Below are 24444 nucleotides of genomic sequence, written 5' to 3' on the forward strand. Positions count from 1 at the left end.
TGTGTATCAAGAATGGTCCACCACCCAAAGGACATCCAGCCAACTTGACACACTGTGGGAAACATTGGAGTCAACATGGGCCAGCATCCCTGTGGAACGCTTTCAACACCTTGTAGTGTCCATTGTTCTGTATACTCAGTGTATATCTAAATTATGCGTGGGAATACTTTGGAACAGATTTTTTAAATCACTTGGAGCTGATTTGCTAGTGTTTTTAAGGTATTTTATGTCCAACAATAAAAAATATATTATTGTTTTTTGCTCAGGAAACTTGGGTGGCCAAGTACAGTTGGGGAACCCTGACCCAACCTATTCAACTGTTGCCAGGACAGCCTCCTCATCAGCACCACAAGTTGGAGCACAGGCACAAGGTGAGAAAATCCTGCCATCCAACTGCTTAAGGAGAAAGCCATGCTTATACAAAACTTGAGCCAATTCCCTCATCCATTCCAGGAGACTTTAGAAGGACTGAAATGGAATCACAGCAAATTATGAAGCTAAGATAGAATAACAGTAAACAGTGGCTCAGAGTCAGAGACAATGTTGCCTCATGGTTTCCTCTATTTCTGGTTCTAATATGGATAAATTACAATGAGTTCATTGAATAATAGAGAGGTGATTTAAGACTGGGTAAGACAAAATCGCATCTAATAAAAATCTATTTGAAATACAAGTAGATAAACTGGCCTAAAACATGCTAGACCTAAATTCATACAAAGCGTAACAATGAGATTTAGGCTAGGCCTAACTTTGCCTGTTTGGATCCCCTTGTCTTCCACAATGATTAGGCAAGCTAGATTAATCATCAAAACAAGCTTGGTTTCCCTGATTTTCACTCGAGCACAATCCAACAGGCAATTGATTGTGGCATCAAGGCCACCTGCAGCTTCAGAATACATTTTGAGAAAGAAAAAAGGGGGGGAAATAACACCCCAACTCGGAAATATTGGCCCACGACATGAATATGCAGGCACTCAATACCAGCAGTGTCATTACTAATGTTGCTGCCAATTACAGAGCATGTCATGACACTGTGATTCATGAATATTCATCACTGACTGATATAGAGGCAGTACTATGCAAAGGCCTCTATCCTCATTTTACTGTCGCAATGTGAATGGTGAACAGGTACCTCCATCATACCATGGCGGCGCCTTCCAGCTGCAAGACAAGCTGTTCCATAAGGCATTGCTAGTTAACAGTATGTTATATAAAGGTGTATTAAAGTGATTAAGTGCTCCCTGGCTCTAAAGAGTAGGCATTAAAGCATATTAAGTAGACATTTAAGCTTGTAAAATGGGAATGTAGAAATGGAAAGAAGACAGGGCAATGGAATGCCTTTAGGGTGAGACAGCTGGGAAAGTTGAGATTCCATCCAGTCAATGTCATGAGGTTGGTCAGTTCTATCAACAAATAAATCAAATAGCCTACTGTGGCAAATTCTTATCCCCTGAGGTACTAAACTAGCCTAAATCCATGTATCAGTATGCAACCAAATCCTTTATCCTAGTTAACAGTGAGTGACCTGAAACATCGCATTGTAGTAACAAAGGCAGATACTGGGTAATACTGCCAGTGATTGTTATTACATCAATAGGTTACCTGGGTCAATCCACAAAAAGAGTGCCTTTTGCATTCCTGTAGAAATTGTGCACCAATATTGCATTTAAAAGTATGTTATATTAAATGAAGTGCCCTTTAATATAGAATAAAGATTTGCTAAAGTGCCAAAATTCAGCATTTTGACATGCCCCTCCGTGCACCCTCTGTGACTTCTAGGAATATTTCAACCCACTTAATGCCAACATTTATCCATGTTTTCACCATCATTGTAAATAAAGCCCTAGTTATTTTGTTGTTTTGACAAAGTCATTTTTGAAGATAATTATTTGTTTCATGTGATTAGCGATTCATTTTCATATGTCGCTTATTTTAAGGTCAACCCTGTTAAGTGAACAGAACTCTCGTTTTAAAATGGAGAAACTATTCCTCTTTAAATATTTTTTTCAAAAGAAAGACTAAACAAAGCAGGTGAGCTGGTTCTACTCTTTCTGCCAATTTTCTGGTGCTTTGACGTCAGACCGAGGATCTGCATCTGTCCTCATGCTCCTAGATCTTAGTGCCGCTTTTGATACCATCGATCACCACATTCTTTTGGAGAGATTGGAAACCCAAATTGGTCTACATGGACAAGTTCTGGCCTGGTTTAGATCTTATCTGTCGGAAAGATATCAGTTTGTCTCTGTGAATGGTTCGTCCTCTGACAAATCAATTGTAAATTTCGGTGTTCCTCAAGGTTCCATTCTAGGACCACTATTGTTTTCACTATATATTTTACCTCTTGGGGATGTCATTCGAAAACATAATGTTAAATTTCACTGCTATGCGGACGACACACAGCTGTACATTTCAATGAAACATGGTGAAGCCCCAAAATTGCCCTCGCTAGAAGCCTGTGTTTCAGACATAAGGAAGTGGATGGCTGCAAATTTTCTACTTTTAAACTCGGACAAAACAGAGATGCTTGTCCTAGGTCCCAAGAAACAAAGAGATCTTCTGTTGAATCTGACAATTAATCTGGATGGTTGTACAGTCGTCTCAAATAAAACTGTGAAGGACCTCGGCGTTACTCTGGACCCTGATCTCTCTTTTGAAGAACATATCAAGACTGCTTCAAGGACAGCTTTTTTCCATCTACGTAACATTGCAAAAATCAGAAACTTTCTGTCCAAAAATGACGCAGAAAAATTAATCCATGCTTTTGTTACTTCTAGGCTCGACTACTGCAATGCTCTACTTTCCGGCTACCCGGATAAAGCACTAAACAAACTTCAGTTAGTGCTAAATACGGCTGCTAGAATCCTGACTAGAACCAAAAAATGTGATCATATTACTCCAGTGCTAGCCTCCCTACACTGGCTTCCTGTTAAGGCAAGGGCTGATTTCAAGGTTTTACTGCTAACCTACAAAGCATTACATGGGCTTGCTCCTACCTATCTTTCCGATTTGGTCCTGCCGTACATACCTACACGTACGCTACGGTCACAAGACGCAGGCCTCCTAATTGTCCCTAGAATTTCTAAGCAAACGGCTGGAGGTAGGGCTTTCTCCTATAGAGCTCCATTTTTATGGAATGGTCTGCCTACCCATGTGAGAGACGCAGACTCAGTCTCAACCTTTAAGTCTTTACTGAAGACTTATCTCTTCAGTAGGTCCTATGATTAAGTATAGTCTGGCCCAGGAGTGTGAAGGTGAACGGAAAGGCTGGAGCAACGAACCGCCCTTGCTGTCTCTGCCTTGTCGGTTCCCCTCTTCCCACTGGGATTCTCTGCCTCTAACCCTTTTACAGGGGCTGAGTCACTGACTTACTGGTGTTCTTCCATGCCGTCCATGGGAGGGGTGCGTCACTTGAGTAGGTTGAGCCACTGACGTGGTCTTCCTGTCTGGGTTGGCGCCCCCCCCTTGGGTTGTGCCGTGGCGGAGATCTTTGTGGGCTATACTCGGCCTTGTCTTCGGACGGTAAGTTGGTGGTTGTAGATATCCCTCCAGTGGTGTGGGGGCTGTGCTTTGGCAAAGTGGGTGGGGTTATATCCTGCCTGTTTGGCCCTGTCCGGGGGTATCATCGGATGGGGCCACAGTGTCTTCTGATCCCTCCTGTCTCAGCCTCCAGTATTTATGCTGCAGTAGTTTATGTGTCGGGGGGCTAGGGTCAGTCTGTTACATCTGGAGTATTCTCTTGTCTTATCCGGTGTCCTGTGTGAATGTAAATATGCTCTCTCTAATTCTCTCTTTCTCTCTTTCTTTCTTTCTCTCGGAGGACCTGAGCCCTAGGACCATGCCTCAGGACTACCTGGCATGATGACTCCTTGCAGTCCCCAGTCCACCTGGCCATGCTGCTGCTCCAGTTTCAACTGTTCTGCCTGCGGCTACGGAACCCTGACCTGTTCACCGGACGTGCTTGTTGCACCCTCGACAATTACTTTAATTATTATTATTTGACCATGCTGGTCATTTACGAACATTTTAACATCTTGACCATGTTCTGTTATAATATCCACCCGGCACAGCCAGAAGAGGACTGGCCACCCCTCATAGCCTGGTTCCTCTCTAGGTTTCTTCCTAGGTTTTTGGCCTTTCTCAGGAGTTTTTCCTAGGGAGTTTTTCCCAGCCACCGTGCTTCTTTCACATGCATTGCTTGCTGTTTGGGGTTTTAGGCTGGGTTTCTGTACAGCACTTTGAGATTTCAGCTGATGTACGAAGGGCTATATAAATAAATTTGATTTGATTTGTGGTGGAAAATTGAGTGGGTCGAGCTTAACACGTCAACCCTGTTACCCATAGATAGGGCTACAGGCTAAAAATAATTTAACATTAAAAAAATTTGGGGGTGACGTTTGCATTAAATTGCCCCTCCCTGTTGCACACAACAAGCTTCCATTTCCCCTGTTATGGTCAAACACTTAAAGAGAGACTGAACGCACCGATCCCGCATGTTTCTCTGTTGTTCATTAAGGGAAAAAAATGATTTCAGTTTTGGTGGTGTGGTTCGATGTGGCGGTTACTGACGTTTGTCCCCCATGAGACACCATAGGGAAAAAGGCAGTATTACTTCCTCAAAATAGTCAGAATGAATCTAAGATGACTCAAGAAATGTGTAATTAATGTTTACATTTTTAAAGAGGTTTTAGATGCGCAATTTTACATCTAGCTAAAGTGTTCGTAAGAAAAATTGCAACTTGTTTTATTGTATGTAAACAAAGTCAGATCCACTGCGCTGATGGGCTGGTGTGTCCCATTATCGGTGTGTTCTGTGGTCGGATTGGATAGAGGCAATCACCGCGGCTGTTTATCCTGTTTTAGTGGGTACTGGGCAAGTGAGCATTGTCGAAATCAAAATCCAACCCTCAAGTAAGTCATGATGAACTCACCTACAAAAGTTTGGACGAAACTGACTTTATGAACAAAATTATCCTATTTACAATTTGTGGTCAATTTTGACAGTAAAATAAACACTTTCTATCAGATAAGTTGTTTATTGTCTTCAGTTGCGCTTTAATAGGCATTTACTAGTCTTTTTTTATTTAACCTCTCGGGATGGGAAAATGTGTTTTTTATTAAGTGGAACTTGCTCTTTATGACAGAATGTTAAAATTAGGTGAAATCAAACCAAGTTACAATTCTCAAACGCGAATGACCCACCTACTCATGAGTTGCATGAGCAAGTTGCAACTTGTGTACTGTAGCCAAAAACAACCTGACCTGTGTATCATTCTGGGTGGACTGGACATCCATGCATTTCCATACTAGCTAGTAAATGTAGACCTGCTATTGAGAAGTCATCATTATCAATTTAGCTAGCTTTGGTCCACGAATAGTGGCTGGTTAATTAGGCTACTAGCTAGCTAGCCATAATAAACAGATGGTTTATTTAGGTAGCTATTATTTTACACTGACATGGTTGTTATGACAGGGCAGGACAGTTGCTTTATCTAGGCTACTTGAGTAGTATTTCTACTCTAGCGAATGCAGTCTCCCTAGCTAACGTTAGATCGAGCTAAGTGCCATGACATCTTGACCGACATAAGTCGTCACCTCGTAGCCTAAATGTTACTTAGCTGAGCCGGCTACGGTAGCCAGAGTTAGCAAGAGAAAACCACAGGCTCAGAATGTATGCAAAATAAGATAGCTCAGAATCTCTGGGTGCATTCTGACATGCATGCCGGGGACTTACAGTTCTTCCGATGTCTCTGGCAGCTATCAACCTGCACAGACCCCAGGATCAATGACTGCAGAGCGTGAAAACAACAACTTCACAGTCAGGTTGGCGTCTGGTTGCTAGCAACAACCTCTTGGCAGTCGAACCAGGAAGTAGATTAATATGATGAACAGCACAGTAAACCAATCAAAATAGAGATAAGAGAGTCTTGTCCAATCATGATCAAGCCTATTTTATCTTGGAGCTAAACTGCGCAACCCTTGCCTGTGATCTATTTGTGGCAGAGGCCGGTTTAGCAGATGCTGACCTTGTCAGGGCTAGTATGCCCTGTCCATAACAATGATGCATATAAACCCTGGATAGATAATGCTATGTTTTTGCCATGGAGCGGAGTTGAAGCCTCCGGTCGGCAATATTGGCATTCCTCAGAAAAGCAGTCCTCCATAGGAATAAATGGAATTCTACATTATTTCATTTGAATGTTTCAAGGACAACATTACATGTATTTAAGTGTGTTTGATGTTGTAGTGGATTAAGTAACATTAGTACTCATTAGTACTTATAATTGTATTTTAAGCAAAAATGTTTGTATATATTCTTTCATTATTTATTTTCATGTTTAATTTAAAAGTTTGCATTAAAGTCTCTGTAATAAACGTGGCAAAAACAAATGTACACATTAGTAAATAGATTTATATAATTTCAAAATATTTTTTACAAAGGTGGGGGAATGCCAAGATGGTGGCACAGTGGCTTCAAAACAGCGCCCCCTGTAAGTCATCTAGTGTATATATAAATTATTGGTCCATAAACAGTCATGATGGTTCTTGGACAGCACTTATTTCAGCACCTTGGACAGATCACTTTTTTTTTACTGTCTATGACAACAACACATCTTTTTCAGCACCATGGACAGCAAAAATGTTTTTATAGTCCGTCCATGGACAGGACACATGCACGCACTCGCCCACACATGTATACACACACACACACACACACACATATACACATACACACACACATACACACACAAACACACACACACACACACACACACAAACACACTGCACAATTATCATCTAAAGAGTCCTAATATCCTGCCGGGTCAATAAAATACAGAGTGCATTACACACACGCACGGAAACACACACACACACATTTGACCGTGATTAGCAATGTCATTTTGAATTCCATCTACCACATATAAAAATATTTTGGGGGAAATATCTTTGCTCTGATTTGATTATACATGATTAGCTCCCCACGTCCAAATGATTGTCAATTTATTGTCCATATAAATGAGGTACTTTGTTATTCTACAGTAAAATGGCCAATTAAACTGCTAATTGTATTTCCATTCTAAACTTTAATTGGTAAATGGATAACAGTAGATTAAGGAATAGCAGTAGGCTAATAATATACAGTAGTAATTCAGACTTTCAGAATCAAGTTGTTGGACTTTATTACTCATCCTTATTAGGCAAATAAAACGTGCTTGTTGTTATATGCTAATTAACTAAGTTGCCTTTGGTAAAAGACTCAAATTAGTCCTTGATGTAAAAAATGGCAATGCATAATAATATGGGAGTATCTGTATGTATATGCAAAACCTGAAATGCTCCCATTTTGTATGGTCACTAGTGGACCTATAGGATGCCAAGCCTAAGACAATTTGAGAAACTTTGCAATTGGCTCACCATACAAGAACACCTTTAATTCACTGTAACTGTTGCGCCTTAGGCCTACAACAAAGATTGGAGGCATTTCTTTAATTCTGTTTTGAACACATACTTATGACCGTCTACTTTTTCAGCGGGTAGATGTAGATTGACTACATCCAGTTTTGCCAAGCACTTCATGCAAATGCAACACTGTTTCAAAACCATTGATTTTACGAACATAGTCTCATTCAGGATCTAGGCCTAGGCTAACAACTTCTCAAATTCCACTGAGCAAGTATAGTGAAGTCTGCATTTACAAAACATTCGATTTTCCATGTCCAGTATGGGGGATTGTTATATGCTCCTGAAGTGTTATGCTGTAGCCTTAGTTCCTTCAAATCAGAGATAAATATGGATTGGATGATCTATGGATGATGAACAATAGTGTCCTCTAGAGGTGAGTGCAACCAGGAAGTGGTGTTAGGGTTCTCTCCCCAACTTCCACTAGTTATTACTATCTTATGACTGTATGGGACAGAGCTCACTGATCATGGATTATATGTGTTCATAATTCCATGGAAATATGGACTTAAATGAGCACATAGGCAAGTACTAGACAATTGAATTGTTGGCTTAGGCCAAATCATTTTTCTTCCAATGCTGCATAAATTTGTCCCAGAATATTCACACCCAATCATTAACCTCTGTGGCAGATCCATGCTATTAAAATAAACAAGTCTTGGCAAAAAAAGAGTGAGTAGGCCTATAATGGATACACGTGCAGGTGTAAACTAAAGACCATTAATATTGTTACAATACAATAACAATACGGGCAGGACTATTTCTGGAGGTCTGTTGACTGCGTCAAAGCCTGCGTTGTCTGCGTCACTCTCCATTCTGTGCTCTCACTATCGCGTTTCCCTTCCTCGATCAAATTGGCTCAGCCAGAAGAACTGACTCTACACACTAAATAATGAGCCCTGCCCACCCTATAGTCTGCTCAAGAGCAGCAGAGAACATGACTGACGGCATGTGAAACAACTAGGCCACACGCCCACGCGATTATGAGGTCTAAATTTGGAGTCCAATTGAAATCTACTAGTTGATTTTAAAGATAGACAGGGATAATATTGACCGTCCATTATTTAACCAAACAAAGCGGTGAACCGCTCTGGAGGCCACTGCAGGCTGATTATGACATGCATGGATAAACAAATCACAGCCAATGAAACATGATTGAATGTTGAGCAAATATTCCACTTGTCAAAAACGGCCTATATTATAGACTACTGTGCTTTAGACTGACACATACTCACACATTGCAACAGAGCTTTACCCGTCAAATTCGTATAAATCTACGTGGCCTGCTGTGCGTCTTTCCTGGGATATTTGAACACCTTGCTGCTGCTGCTTCGAAACACGTAAGATGAGACACCTGGTTGAGGCTAAGGATGAGAATGACGTGCAGCATGAACAGGTGATACGCTCAGTCTAAACACAATTACACAGTTAAGCTTTACTTGAATATAAAACATTCAAATGTTTTGTTAGATAACGCGGTTTCCCCGTAGAAATGAGGTTTTCCAATACTTTTTTTATGGTTATAATCCATAAAGAGAGTAGTCTCAGGTACACATGTACACAGGCTATGCAACGGACTCAGCATGTTGGCAGGACCATGTTCCAAAAGAGATTGGTGCATGTCACTGGCGACGCAGATGACGTTGAGATTTGAAACACGTGGGCTGTGGTGCGGAGAGCTCACATAAACAAAGGCACATTGGCAGACCGGGTAGTCGAGGGTTGTATAGCGCGCAGTGCTCTGAGGAAGTCATACAGATTGCTTGGTTGGTATTGTAGGTTGTACTCTCGCTCACGCTTTGGAGCTTTTTACAGAATTGAAGAACACTATCTACATGCTTTATGCATGGATTGACAACCACGATTCTGACGTGAAAGAAGGTAGGTTGATTTATTTTTAATAAGTGGTATGTTTTTTTTAATAAGCGTTATGTGTTGTGACATCTTGCTTCTTTTAAAAAAAAATGATTGGGAGGCATCAAAGCAGTTTTACTGTAACAGTTTATTTCTCACGTGTTGTGTCATGTTGAGAATTGTTACTTCGCACATTGGGAGTGGTACTTACGGATTGAGAATTGTTACGTCTTACAATGAATGTGCAACATTACTTTGGAAAGGAGACGTTGAGAAAGTCATTGACGTCAATGCCGTGGAGTTTGGATGTTCAGCGACATATAAACTTCAAATTTCTTCATTCAAAATGTCATGCGTGTGTATAGACTATAACAGGCAACTACGAAGCAGTGTGTGATTTTAAAGCTCATCCATATGGTTTTAGAATTTACCTTTTGTCATTTAGGCTATACTGTAGGGCAGGCTATGAGGCAAACAAGTAAAAGCATAGTGAAAATGTCGGAAGATTGTGCTTATTAATTGCCTAACTTGTTTCTCATGAATTGTTGGAGCATTGATTTATCTGATGGCAGTGCGTTTTCTGGATGAATATAAGTTACATTTATCTATTTCATTAGGGGACGATTCCAGAAAAGAGACACTTTCTTGAATCCTGACCCCATTCTTCTCCAGACAACATTATCAATTTCAAGTGTCACCGAAAAACAGTCCCAAGACTAAAGGTAGGAAAGCTTATTTTACAGTCTATAATTTAAAAAAAAGATTATGAATAAATCTTACTATTCCCGAAAGTCAGTTTAAAACATGCAACTAAATAAGTTATCTGAAGATCAGATCCGGATCAGAATTGTGTATAACAATTGTTATTTTGTAAATTATATGGAATGTCTATACTTTGTAGCTTGCAAATGGGTTTGAACATGAACATGTTGCCACTTTCGTTTTCAGCCATGCCCTGCGTTCAAGCTCAGTATGGGTCATCACCGCAAGGAGCCAGCCCCGCTTCCCAGAGCTACAGCTACCACACCGCTGGAGAATACAGCTGCGACTTCTTAACACCTGAGTTTGTTAAGTTTAGTATGGACCTGACCAACACTGAGATCACAGCTACTACTTCTCTCCCTAGTTTCAGCACGTTCATGGACAACTATAGCACCAGTTACGACGTTAAACCGCCCTGTCTGTATCAAATGCCGCATTCTGGAGAGCAGTCCTCCATCAAAGTCGAGGACGTCCAGATGCACAGCTATCATCAGCAGAGCCATTTGCCAGCTCAGTCGGAAGAGATGATGGCCCACTCCGGCTCTATGTACTTCAAACCCTCCTCACCTCATGCCCCAACCACACCAAACTTCCAGGTTCAGCCCAATCACATGTGGGAGGACCCTGGGTCCCTCCACAGTTTCCACCAGAACTATGTGGCAGCGACCTCTCATATGATAGAGCAGCGCAAAAACCCGGTGTCAAGGCTGTCACTATTCTCCTTCAAACAGTCCCCTCCTGGTACCCCTGTGTCGAGTTGCCAGATGCGATTCGATGGCCCACTGCACGTCTCCATGAACCACGACAACCCAGGAGCACACCGAGGCTTAGACAGCCAGAGCTTCGCGGTACCCAGTGCTCTAAGGAAACAGGCCGGCTTAGCCTTTCCTCACTCCCTTCAGCTCGGCCATGGACACCAGTTGATGGACAGCCAAGTTCATTCGCCCCCGTCCCGAGGATCACCATCAAACGAGGGTCTGTGCGCAGTGTGTGGGGACAACGCCGCTTGCCAGCATTATGGAGTGAGGACCTGCGAGGGTTGCAAAGGATTTTTTAAGGTGGGCGTTCGCTGATTGTGAATAATGTAGCTTAATATAATTATTACAATTATTCATTGTATTATTAGTCCTGTTAATTTTAGTATTGTTATTTTCATATTCCCCTTGTTATTAGTGGTGGGACTAGGCCTAGTAAACAATTATGACAATAACTTGTGGATATCACTTTCATCACGTCATTAAAAACTGTCAGTGTTGTGAGGTCTTTTTGTGAAATTACGGTCTTGTCTGGACAAGGAAGTGCAATATTCCCCATGGTCAAATTGAACGGTCACTTTATTTCCAACCCCCGATTAAATAGCCTAATCATACGTCTTTAATTAGAGGTCGTCTCAGAGGGCCGTAAAAAATATGAATGCCCACGGATTTTTGTTTTTACTGAATGTCTATCTCTCCGGTTCCACGCATATATAACAGCCCAAAACGGGAAGGATGGATGTTCTGTTACAGTATCAATTATCCCCCATAGCGCAGCTGAATGTGTGCCAACTGTGTGTTCATTTTACAGGTGCTGATGTCCATGCTAAAACCCTGTTGTATTTTTCTTTGCAGCGCACTGTTCAGAAAAATGCTAAATATGTGTGTTTAGCGAACAAAAATTGTCCTGTCGATAAACGCCGAAGAAACCGTTGCCAATACTGCCGTTTCCAGAAGTGCATGGTTGTCGGAATGGTCAAAGAGGGTAAGAACATATTGTGGTCACTTTGATTGTTTGTGTCCGTGCATGGCCATAAAACACCTGCGGTCCTGCGCGTAAAGTTTGCGCGTAAAGCAAGTTTAACCTTTTACGCACAACAATCAAAGTTGAATACAAGTCTATATTTTCTCTTGTCTTCCTCTCAACACAGTTGTCCGGACTGCTAATCTAAAAGGTCGAAGAGGCCGTCTTCCCTCCAAACCTAAAAGTCCCCAAGACCCCTCACCACCCTCGCCACCTGTCAGTCTCATAAGTGCCCTTGTTAGGGCTCATGTTGATTCCAACCCGTCCATGTCTGGCTTGGACTACTCAAGAGTGAGTATACCATTTAGTTCCCTTTAACAAATTGTGTATGAACATAAACACTGTGCTGCTGATTTATAATATAATTAGAGTACAAATCAGTGCATGTTCTGAATGTATTTTATCGTGTTTGGATGTGCATTTGCCACACAATTTATATACTTCAAATGTTTTGTGCAAGACAGGTCTGCATTCTAAACTTTGTCAGTCTTTTAAGGTGGCATATTTTACTTAAGAAAATTACTTTGAAACGGAGAACTCAATAAAAAAAAATACATTAATGTAATAGTAAAAAAGCACTCCCCTCCTAGAAATAGGCTTTGCAATTTCACGGGTAATATATTTTAAAGGACCTCATTAAGCCCTGTTGAAATTAAATTCCAGTTTCAGGCTAACCCTGACTACCAAATGAGTGGAGACGACACCCAGCACATTCAGCAGTTCTATGATCTCCTGACGGGTTCCATGGAGATTATCCGAGGTTGGGCGGAGAAGATCCCTGGGTTTTCTGATCTTCCGAAGCAGGATCAAGATCTCCTTTTCGAATCAGCCTTCCTGGAACTTTTTGTTCTGCGGCTGGCATACAGGTAAGCCTCTTCTTAATTATGAAATAACCTCGACTATAATAAAGATCAGCCCACTTCAAGCTCCGATGCTTTGGCTTTTATTAGCTATCCAATAATTAGGAGTCTCTTAAATCCCTATTTATTGCTCAAGGTAATTAATGACACTTTGTTATTAATTGCAGGTCCAACCCAGTGGAAGGCAAACTCATTTTTTGCAATGGGGTGGTCTTACACAGGCTGCAGTGTGTCCGAGGATTTGGGGAATGGATAGACTCGATTGTGGAGTTTTCCTCTAACCTGCAGAGCATGAACATCGACATATCAGCGTTCTCCTGCATCGCCGCTCTTGCCATGGTAACAGGTGCGCAAATAGGATATACTTCAATTTAATCACTCTCCCAAATGTTACACTGTTTAAATGCATTTCTTATATTCACGTTTTGGTAATTATGTTTTATTATTTTCACATTACAGAGAGGCATGGGCTTAAGGAACCCAAAAGGGTTGAAGAACTTCAAAACAAGATAGTGAACTGCCTTAAAGACCAAGTGACATTCAATGGCGGAGGTTTGAATCGTCCGAACTACTTGTCAAAACTTTTGGGAAAGCTCCCTGAACTTCGCACCCTATGTACACAAGGTCTGCAACGTATCTTCTACTTAAAACTCGAAGACTTGGTTCCTCCGCCAGCAATAATTGACAAACTTTTCCTCGACACTCTACCTTTTTAAATTGACTTTAAAACGGACTTTTGACGAGACCTCAAAGAACTTCCACAGACTCTGTTTGAGTCAGCCTAACAGATTTGACAGATTTTATCTCTGAATATTTGCAAGCTCCATAGTACAATCAAGGATCCACGAAATTGATATAAAGAAGAGTGAGAAAATTGGGTTAAAAAAACCAACTGATGTTCCATTTTTTTTATGTAATTGCCAGAAATGTTGTGAGTAGCCAATGATCGACCCCACACCGGGGAAAGTCTCCAAGGCTTCTCTTGACTTAATGTGGATAATTCTCGACCAAGTGAAACACTTTCTTGCAATTCTTATTCCTTATTGTTGACTAACCATCTGTTCCATTGATAACGCATACTGAGATGTAATATATTCCATTTATATATACACATATATGATAGATTATGTGATGAGTCCAAAGCGTCAATTTATAACACTTGTAAAAAGTTTGTTAATGACAAAATTTCATTTGACTTTTATGACTTGTGCCTATATGTGTTTCTGTCAGGATCCCAGAGGCGCGAAAGTATTTCGAAAAGACAACGCATGTTGTAGGTTTTTATAGGCACTGGCTGTCGAGGAGACATGTCTATATTATTCATTATATACTGGACACTATGTAGTCTGCTAGATTTTATAAAGATTCGTAGTACTGGCACACCTTTTATGTATGACGCATATGTGAACAAGTATCTCCATCTGTATAGATAAAGAGGGATCCATGGTGTTTGTAAAACTGTCAGACATTCCTTGTTTGTATGTGTTGTAAGTATTGTTGCTGTTGAATATAAACGTTTATATATTTATTATTTTATTGCCAAAAGCTACGTTAAGCATGGATCCTTTTAAAATGATTTCAAACCTTCATAATTCATGCTGAGCACGTTGTCTATGTTTTATGTCTTATAGACGTTTAGATTGTTATAATTTGACACATTTGAAAATGAAAAATTCGTCCTATATAAAATATAATTAACTGTGCGGTACATCCTTTGCCTTCATGGTGTGTTTGAGTAGGCTATTGCAATGCATTCGGTGCCGAATTCCAAACGTTTAGAGAGAAAGAGATATTTAATGTTTACAAATAAAACTTTTAAATCATTTTTCTTCCGAAACAATTTATCTTAACTGATTTTTCTTTACAAATACAGGTGCGTCTAAATGAAATTATTTAATTCGAAATTAATTGAGTGAAATATTGCTTTCCTGTAGTCATAAATCTAGATTTTACGTTTTGATGAAATTCTTTCTCGGTAGCCCTATGCTGTATGGAATATCTTCAGTTTGTTCAAGCTCGGTAGAAATTAGGTGTTACTAATTAGGCTGTGATTCCAGTGAAATAACTTACAATTTACATGAATACAAAAACAAAAATCGTTGATAAAAAATAGATAACCCTCAGAAATGGGCATGCTTGCTTGAAAGGTAGGCTATGTGGTTTACACTCTTAGAAAAAAAGGTTCTGGATAGAACCAAAAAGGTTTCTATGTTTGCTTATGTTTGGCACCCCTTAATGTTAAAGAAATAACCGAATTGGTTTCCTAAAGAACCCAATATGGAATCCCAAGGAGTATATATGGTTCTGATTTTGGTTCAGTGTAGAATAACCCCCGGGGTTCTGATCAAATAACCCTACAAAAGGGTTTATACAGAACCTTTAGGGGTGCCATACAGAACCTTTTTGGTTCTATACTGAACCTTTTTTTCTGAGAGCATAGGCTAGTGTTTCATTGAGGTAGGAGACTTCATTTGGATTTGTTTTGCAAGAAAATTGGAAACTCACGCTAGCAGTTTCCTAAAAGAAGGCTGAACAGTCTTGGACTCAAAATAATTGGACAAAACGTTTACATTGTTTATTAATTTCTCATATGGCGACTGGCCTGATATTCTTAAAGACCAACAAGTGGGGACATTGAAATGTCAAGAGAAGTAAAAGTGGCATGCTGATATAGCGTCCATATAGGGTCATCATACTTTCAAATATGAAATGAATAGAATAAGTGACAGCCGAGAACATAATACGAGATTTCCCAGTCTTTATTTATGCAATCACTCCTTACAATTTGGAACTCGGAAAAGATTATTCAGAAGGACGGGTAGACTAGGCTGCTATGATGGACGTCACATTTTGCATAATTTCTGACAGTTTGGGATTTTTGACAAAGAGTTCTGTAAAAAAAAAAAAACTACAAAACAGTAGTCCTAAATCAGATTTATCGTGTGCAAAATAATGGACAATGTAATTTAAAAAATAAGGCGCTTTTTGGAACGAAGTTAACAGACAAGCAGGGTCAATACTTTGGATTTATAGCGAATAGATTTAGGAAAATAAAATATCATTTTCATATAAATGATGACTATATAATTAGTGAAAATATATATTTAAGTTTGACTATTGCTTGGACTACGCGATGTCAGAGCTGCGTAACCTTCAGCATTGAAATAGGTCTGTCATTTGTGAACTCAGAATATTAAACGTTTTGTGAAGTTGTTCTGGTTATCAGTTGTTCCAGACGTGTGCAAACAAACTTCAGAGCAGTACGCCGGTACAGACTTGGACTCAAAGTAATATGTCAAACAAGAAATTGCTCAAATTGAAAAGCGATAGCATCACGTTAATTCATTAGGGTATTGGGTCGTTGCAAGAACATATTACCTTTTGCGTCACTTTGATATTTTAAGTAGTAATTGCGCACCAAAAATGAATTGCCATTTACTATAGACCACATGGAGGATTCAATCGATCAGATTTTTTTTTTATATGACTAAAGACTCGGTAAAGTGCCAAAACTCAGCGTTTTAAAATGTCCCTCCATGCACCCTCTGTGAATTCTAGGAGCATTTTAACCCATTTAACCCTAATATTTCTCCAAGTTTTCACCATCATTGTATAGCCCTAGATATGTTGTTGCTTTGACAGAGTATTTTAATATATATATATTTATCACGTGATTCATTTATGTCTGTCCCTCATTGTAAGGTCAACCCTTTTATGTGAAATGAACTCTCGATTTAATATGGTGAAACAATTCCTTTTTAAATGTTATTTTGAAAAGGAACATTGAACATCTAATAGTCAAATCATAGTGCAAAAGCAGGTGAGCTGGTTCTACCATTTTTGGCAATTTTCTAGTGCTTTGTGGTGGAAAACTGAGCAGATGGAGCATAACATGTCAACCCTGTTACCCCATTGATAGACAGGCTATCATTTTTTATTAATTATATTTTTTGTTGTGAAGCTTGCATTCAATTGAGCCTTCGCTATGCACCGCCCCCTTGGTTACCATCGCAACCTTGGACAAAGTTTCCCAGGAAGTCCAACAGACCCTTCGCTAAGCCCTGTCCCAGAATTTTGGGCAACCAATCGCAGCTCTCCAATGGATAGCAACAGTTTGTCGAGTCTCACACATGCTCACGTTAGAAACAAATGAAAGCCTGTGAGAGCAGAGGGCAAAACGGAGTTTTCTTAAAAAAATACATCGTTTAAATGGCAAAATAATTTAACATTGCACCAGAGGTACTTGCTACTGTGATTTTTGAAAGGTAGAGCCTGTTGATGGAGTATTTTTCGCTCAGTCTCATTGACCACCAAACGTTGCTAACGCTAGCTAGCGAGCCACTTAATATACATTGTTTTCTCGAAATGTATGTTAGCTAGCTATGTTCGTCACCTTATTAATACAACCCCCATCTGCTGTCGACATCAGGATACAATTTGAGAGCGCTAGTTAGCTCCAAGTGTCCAGCTTTGACTGTATGCTGACTTCATTGGCTAGCTACACTACAAACTTCATTTTACCAGGTGGTTCCTGTCAAGCAATTGTAATGACAGTCTACCACAACATATCAGAAAGTTTCCTGATTAGCAAGGGGTAGTCTGTTTAATTTCATTGTGCATTAAAAACACAGTTTGAGATCATTGGAAGGGGGTTTGAGTGGAGAAAAAGGCTTCCCATGAAAATAACAAGTGGGGCGGGGCCTATTAAAGGGTCAATTCCCCATTCAACCACTGGCGAAATCCCCTCACAATGACCTCAAACTGTGTTTCTAATACACAATTAAATTAAACACAGACTACTGCTTGCTAGTCAGGAAACTCTTGGTTATGTTGTGGTGGACTGTTATTACAATTGCTTCACGGGAACCTAGTAAAATGATGTTTGTAGTGTAGCTAGCCACGGAATGGCTCTAAATTCAATGTCAGCATGCAGTCAAATCTATAACCACTTTTGGAGCTAACTAGCACTCTCAAATTGTATCCTGATGTCAACAGCAGATGGGAGTTCAATTCATACCATTGCTAACTTAGCTAGCTAACATACAGTATCAGTCAAAAGTTTGGACACACCTATTCATTCAAAGGTTTTTATTTTTTACTATTTTCTACATTGTAGAATAATATTAATGACTTCAAAACTATGAAATAACACATATGGAATCATGTAGTAACCATAAAAGTGTTAAACAAATCAAATATATTTTATATTCTTCAAAGTAATCACCCTTTGCCTTGATGACAGCTTTGCACACTCTTGACATTCTCTCAACCAGCATCACCTGGAATGCTTTTCCAACAGTCTTGAAGGAGTTCCCACATATGCTGAGGACTTGTTGGCTGAGCACTTGTTCCTTCACTCTGCGGTCCAACTCATCCCAAACCATCTCAATTGGGTTGAGGTCGGGTGATTGTGGAGGCCAGGTCATCTGATGCAGCACTCCATCACTCTCCTTCTTGGTAAAATAGCCCATACACAGGCTGGAGGTGTGTTGAGTCATTGTCCTGTTCAAAAACAACTGATTGTCCCACTAAGCGCAAACCAGTTCGGATGACCTATCGCTGTAGAATGCTGTGTTAGCCATGCTAGTTAAGTATGCCTTGGATTCTAAATAAATCAATGAAAGTGTCACCAGCAAAGCACCCCCACACCATCACACCTCCTCCTCTATGCTTCACGGTGGGAATTACACATGCAGAGTTTATCCATTCACCTACTCTGCGTCTCACAAAGACACGGCGGTTGGAACCAAAAATCTCCAATTTGGACTCATCAGACCAAAGGACAGATTTCCACCGGTCTATGTCCATTGCTCGTGTTTCTTGGCCCAAGCAAGTCTCTTCTTCTTATTGGTGTCCTTTAGTAGTGGTTTCTTTTCATGCAGCCTGATTCACACAGTCTCCCCTGAATTTGGATTTGTTTACATTTTTTTGGGTTACTACAGGATTCCATGTGTTATTTCATAAATTTTGATGTCTTCCCTATTATTCTACAATGTAGAAAATAGTAAAAATAAAGAAAAACCCTGGAATGAGTAGGTGTTTTGACTGGTACTGTACATATATTAAGTGGCTAGCTAGCGTTAGCAACGTTTAGTGGCGAATGAGACTGAGAGCTAGCTAAGCAGCTGAGCAGCTAGCAAACAATGTAAAAAAATACTCCTTCAAGGAATCACAGTAGCAAGTACTCCTGGCGCACTGTTCAATTATTTAGCCATTTAAACATGTATTTTTTGAAGAAAACTCAGTTTTGCCCTACCCCTCACTGGCTTTCATGTGTTTTAAACATGAGCTTGTCCAAGGGGTCAGACTTGATGACAGTTGCTATCCATTGGAGCGCTGTGATTGGTTGCCCAAAATTCTGTGGAGGGGCTTAAAGAAGGGTCAATTGTCACTCCCTATTGCACACAAGCTTCCATTCTCCCTGTCATAAGAGGATTTATTATGACTGATTTAAGATGAAATCATCAACCCTGTTATGGTCAATCCCGTTACTTTAGGCCTATGTGGCACCAGGGGCGGTTCTAGACCATTTCAACTGGGGGGGCCAAGCTGGGGCCAGTTGTACTGTTAGAGGGGCCAGTTACATTAGACGTTATTGTTGTCATATCGTTTTCTTCACTGCATTGCAGGCATTAGCAGGCAAAAGACCATGTTCATAATGCAGATGCATGTGGTACGATACTGTTGTGTTCCTCCTAAAGCCGTCCCTCTAGAAAATGTGAGGGTTAATTTAGTGTTCCGCGTTGCCACTGTCTAGTAACGGATGTAAAAAAAGAACGATAGCAAAAATGTGTTATGTAAAAATTATTTCATACTCCACATTTAGGGGGGCCACAAGGGGGTCCAAAATTATTGTCACAGGGGCGCCCCCCCCCCCCCCAGAACCACTAGTGTGTGGCACTATAGTAGTTTTTTAAATTGAACCTCTTGAGATGGGAAAACAATTTTTTTTATTAAGTTGAAGATGTGCTCTTTATGACAGAATTTGAAAATTAGGTGAAATCAAACATATATATTTTTTATACCAAGTAACACTTCTCAAAAGGCACCGAATTGCTGGAACGACCGACACTATTACTCTGAACAAAACAAGTTGGTGCAAGGCAGCTTTGCCGCAACATAGCACAAAACACAATGCCCACTACAAAACGAATATCGTGCTCTTAGGCAAATTTTGGTTTAAGTACCAGGAGTTGTATTATAAAGCACCTTTACAGCCAACTAATATTTGCTATTCGTAGCTATAGTTGAAGTCGGAAGTTTACATACAACTTAGCCAAATACATTTAAACTCAGTTTTTTACAATTCCTTATATTTAATCCTAGTAAAAATTCCCCATTTTAGGTCAGTTAGGATCACCACTTTACTTTAAGAATGTGAAATGTCAGAATAACAGTAGAGAGAATGATTTATTTCAGCTTTTATTTCTTTCATCACATTCCCAGTGGGTCAGAAGTTTATATATACTCAAATAGTATTTGGTAGCATTGCCTTTAAATTGTTTAACTTGGGTCAAACGTTTCGGGTAGCCTTCCACAAGCTTCCCACAATAGATTGGGTGATTTTTGGGCCATTCCTCCTGACAGACCTGGTGTAACTGAGTCAGGTTTGTAGGCCTCCTTGCTCGCACATACTTTTTCAGTTCTGCCCACAAATGTTCTATAGGATTGAGGTCAGCGCTTTGTGATGGCCACTCCAATACCTTGACTTTGTTGTCCTTAAGCCATTTTGCCACTACTTTGGAAGTATGCTTGGGGTCATTGTCCATTTGGAAGACCCATTTGCGACCAAGCTTTAACTTCCTGACTGATGTCTTGAGATGTTGCTTCAATATATCCACCTAATTTTCCCTTCTCATGATGCCATCCATTTTGTGAAGTGCACCAGTCTCTCCTGCAGCAAAGCACCCCCACAACATGATGCTGCCACCCCCGTGCTTCACGGTTGGGATTGTGTTCTTCGGCTTGCAAGCCTCCCCCTTTTTCCTCCAAACATAATGATGGTCATTATGGCCAAACAGTTCTATTTTTGTTTCATCAGACCAGAGGACATTTCTCCAAAAAGTACTATCTTTGTCCCCATGTGCAGTTGCAAACCGTACTCTGGCTTTTTTTATGGCGGTTTTGGAGCAGTGTCTTCTTCCTTGCTGAGTGGCCTTTCAGGTTATGTCGATATAGGACTCGTTTTACTGTGGATATAGATACTTTTGTACCTGTTTCCTCCAGCATCTTCACAAGGTCCTTTGCTGTTGTTCTGGGATTGATTTGCACTTTTCACACCAATGTACGTTCATCTCTAGGAGACAGAACGCGTCTCCTTTCTTAGCGGTATGACGGCTGCGTGTTCCCATGGTGTTTATACTTGTGTACTATTGTTTGTACAGATGAACATGGTACCTTCAGGCATTTGGAAATTGCTCCCAAGGTTGAACCAGACTTGTGGAGGTCTACAATTTTCTTCTGAGGTCTTGGCTGATTTCTTTTGATTTTCCCATGATGTCAAGCAAAGAGGCACTGGTTTGAAGGTAGGCCTTGAAATACATCCACAGGTGCACCTCCAATTGACTCAAATTATGTCAATTAGCCTATCAGAAGCTTCTAAAGCCATGACATAATTTTCTGGAATTTTCCAAGCTGTTTAAAGGCACAGTCAACTTAATGTATGTAAACTTCTGACCCACTGGAATTGTGATACAGTGAATTATAATTGAAATAATTTGTCTGTAAACAATTGTTGGAAAAATTACTTGTGTCATGCACAAAGCAGATGTCCTAACCGACTTGCCAAAACTCTAGTTTGTTGACAAGAAATTTGTGGAGTGGTTGAAAAACGATTTTTAATGACTCCAACCTAAGTGTACGTAAACTTCCGACTACTACTTTACTGTATGGAGTGAGGGGAGGCTCGTATCCTTCCGCTAATGGGGGAGGTCGATCTGATATAGCCTAGACCTAGCTATTCAAAGAAAATATGAGGATGAAGTTTATCACTATAGTTTTGCCTGCTGTCTTGATTTGTTGCAAATCAGCCCTTATTAGTAGAGGGGAATTATCAATAGGGCAGATATTTGGGGTTTATGTCGTTCTGACTATGTTGATAGACATTGGACTATGACAAACTAATGTATAAACTAACATCTCCAAATCTCAGAGAAAACATTTAAAAAAAGGTAACATATATTGTAGTCATTTAATAACGCTTTTAATCGATGTAATGAGGGTATTTCAATTGTTCATGCCAAGTTTTGTGATATCAGATGGCTATTTGACAGATGCCTGTCTCATCAAGTAAATACGGTATGTTTTAGGCCTTTGTAACAATATTCCCCCAGGGAATGCAACTGGTCATTTGTGACCGGTAACCTATGTCGAAGACTTCCCAGGTTTTTCTTTAGTCTGCCTCATAGCCACAAACACATCACAACATCTCAAAATGCACTAAATCTGTAGTTCTTATATTTGCATCTCTTTATTGTTTTCATTTGCACGCACTGGATTGTATATACCTACATACACATAGCCTATACATTGTCATATAAAAGTAGATAGACATAAAATACACATTTTCTGAGACTATGTTCATCATTGTAAAGCTACATTACAGATGCAATTAAGAAACTACAGGCAAATACCTAAACAGGCAATAGCTTTGGTTGCGTATTACTTTTTAACTGTCATTGCTGGTCACATCACTCTCCCCTAAAAGAGAAGTGATGTGAGCCTTCGAGGCTATGTCTGGGACTTATCCACAATGATACAAGAATTATCACATGATCAACATTGGCAGCAGTATAGCTCCTCTTGAACGTTCTTAGCAGAAGGCTATATATTGTCGAAATAATTACATCTTTACTGCATAGTGCTAATTCCAAGACAAATTGGGATTACATTCAGAACCGGTCTGGTGACATTTAGCAGATCTGTTGAAAGGGGTGCTTTGCAATGTCACAAGTTCATTTCTGTTGATTCCAACTACAGTTTGGTTGGGAGATGTCTGTCTCTGCACTATGAAACAGACACTGTGTAGCAAAAACACTTTTGACAGTGGCTGTGCATACACATACATGTAAGGGGATTTTAGTCCCATTTAGATCTTACAGCTTAATTACCAGCATACTTAATTAACATCAATACAAGGGATTTTGACTGTATATTCCTCCATAAAAAAATGCCAACCTTGTCCCTTGATAAAGATGAGCAAAAAAGACTGTATAAACTAAATTATACAAATACTGAGCTATATTGCATGCAAACTTTTTTGGTGAACATTACATTCTTTTATAATCATACAATTACTCAGATGAAGAGATTTTGTTTAACAAGTAATAAAATAAATCTAAAAAAGATAGGGGTCAAAATGATTGGTACCCCTGCTTTCAATACTCCAGCACCCTACACTTGCGAGGATAACGACACTGAGCCTTTTTCGAAAATGTTTTATGAGATTGGAGAATACATTAGGAGGGATCTTAGACTATTCCTCCATACAGAATCTTTTCAGATCCTTGATATCCTTTGTCTGCGCTTAAGGACTGCCGTCTTCAATTCAAACTACAGGTCTTCAATGGGGTTCAAGTCCGTTGATCTTATGGTCAATTAACCATTTCTATGTAGATTTTGATGTGTGCTTGAGGTTATTGTCTTGCAGGAAGATCCAATTGTGGCCAAGTGTCAGCTGCCTGGCAGAGGTAACCAGGTTTTTGGCTAAAATGTCCTGGTACTTGATAAAGTTCATTATGCCGTTGATCTTAACAAGGGCCACAGGACCAGTGGGAGCGAAATAGCCCCATAACATCAAAGATGCACCACTATATTTGACTGTAGGTATGAGGTACTTTTCTGGATATGCGTTTTTTAATGCCAAACCCACCACTGGTGGCTAAAAATCTCTATTTTCATGTCATCTGACCATAGCACCGCTATGGTCAGAGAACACAAAAATAGAGCTCTTTGGCCACGCACACCAGTGGTGGGTTTGGCGTTGAAAAACGGAAGCATGTGCAGAAAGTACCTCAAAATCCTTATTACCTCAGTATTTGTATTATTTATTTGATACAGTCTTTTTCGCTCGTCTTTATCAAGGGTGCCAACAACGATGGACCTGAATGTATATATTTTACTATAGCACTCATTATAATCTTATAGAATTATAGTACCTTAACAGGGTTATGCAAGTGTATGGTCTGTAATGAGACGAAAGAGAAAGCAGCAGAGAGAGAGAGTGCCATAAATAGCATGCTTACGGACGGTCTCCATAAGAGATGGAACAGAGCCCAGATGTCCTCTGTTAAGTGCTTGCACCGGTAGTAAGAAAGCCTCCAAATGATAAGGGTAAAGTCTCCTCCTCTGAGAGTGCTGCTAGTTCATAGGGCTACTATTAACTCCTGCAGACCTATGCAAGTCAAACGCTAAAATCCTTCAGTGTACTTCCTCACACAATTTATTCAGTGTCCTTCAATGGTGCTGCAACACTGGTGAAATGTTATCATGTAATAGTCAAAAACCTCAGGCTGACCATGAGTTATATTGAAACCTACACAATTGTTTAAAGAAATTAGACTAACCTGTGATATAGAAATGCTAGAACAGACGTTATCTTAACTTGTACAACATCATACACTAAAATCTATTTCCCCCAGGAAGTATTAGGCCTATGCTGGAAATAGATGCATTTTGTTGTTATGATGTTCTGCTTGGCTTATTGACCTCTGGTATTTAGATTTGATTTAGT

General features: G+C 40.0%; 2 protein-coding genes across 8 annotated transcripts in view; one reads left to right on the plus strand and one right to left on the minus strand.

Annotated features, from left to right (window-relative positions):
• The window catches only part of LOC115156088 (glycerol-3-phosphate dehydrogenase, mitochondrial), a 52789-nt gene extending 43732 nt beyond the window's left edge, over positions 1 to 9057 (minus strand). For 2 of the 3 annotated variants that reach the window (XM_029703367.1, XM_029703365.1), the window contains exon 1: positions 5732 to 5901. The gene's annotated coding sequence lies outside the window, so the exon portion shown is untranslated. Of the gene's footprint in view, positions 1 to 5731; positions 5902 to 8693 lie in introns of those variants that run through there. The other variant, XM_029703366.1, reaches the window with a different exon arrangement.
• A 24-nt stretch (positions 9058 to 9081) lies between these two features.
• LOC115156089 (nuclear receptor subfamily 4 group A member 2) lies at positions 9082 to 14550 on the plus strand. 5 transcript variants are annotated; one of them, XM_029703370.1, is made up of 8 exons: positions 9085 to 9339; positions 9930 to 10034; positions 10261 to 11132; positions 11685 to 11814; positions 11981 to 12144; positions 12517 to 12719; positions 12881 to 13059; positions 13173 to 14550. In XM_029703370.1, exons 3-8 carry the CDS (start codon positions 10263 to 10265, stop codon positions 13427 to 13429), a joined length of 1803 nt encoding a protein of 600 aa, XP_029559230.1. In that variant the 5' UTR covers positions 9085 to 9339; positions 9930 to 10034; positions 10261 to 10262; the 3' UTR covers positions 13430 to 14550. The 5 variants fall into 5 exon arrangements, with proteins under 5 accessions (XP_029559229.1, XP_029559230.1, XP_029559231.1 ...); XM_029703371.1 differs by lacking the exon at positions 9085 to 9339 and adding an exon at positions 9472 to 9701; XM_029703372.1 differs by lacking the exon at positions 9085 to 9339 and adding an exon at positions 9472 to 9667.
• Positions 14551 to 24444: the final 9894 nt, after the last annotated feature.

Source organism: Salmo trutta, chromosome 20, assembly GCF_901001165.1.
Source record: "Salmo trutta chromosome 20, fSalTru1.1, whole genome shotgun sequence".
NCBI classification, from domain to species: Eukaryota; Metazoa; Chordata; class Actinopteri; order Salmoniformes; family Salmonidae; genus Salmo; species Salmo trutta.

What these genes read in the sequence shown, in the direction of transcription:
- LOC115156089 (XM_029703368.1), top strand. Translation starts at nt 10,197, where the DNA reads ATGTCTATACTTTGTAGCTTGCAAATGGGTTTGAACATGAACATGTTG. An exon ending in CTGGCTTGGACTACTCAAGA is followed by an intron (nt 12,145 to 12,516) that starts GTGAGTATACCA and finishes ATTAAATTCCAG; the next exon opens with TTTCAGGCTAACCCTGACTA. An exon ending in CGCTCTTGCCATGGTAACAG is followed by an intron (nt 13,060 to 13,172) that starts GTGCGCAAATAG and finishes TTCACATTACAG; the next exon opens with AGAGGCATGGGCTTAAGGAA.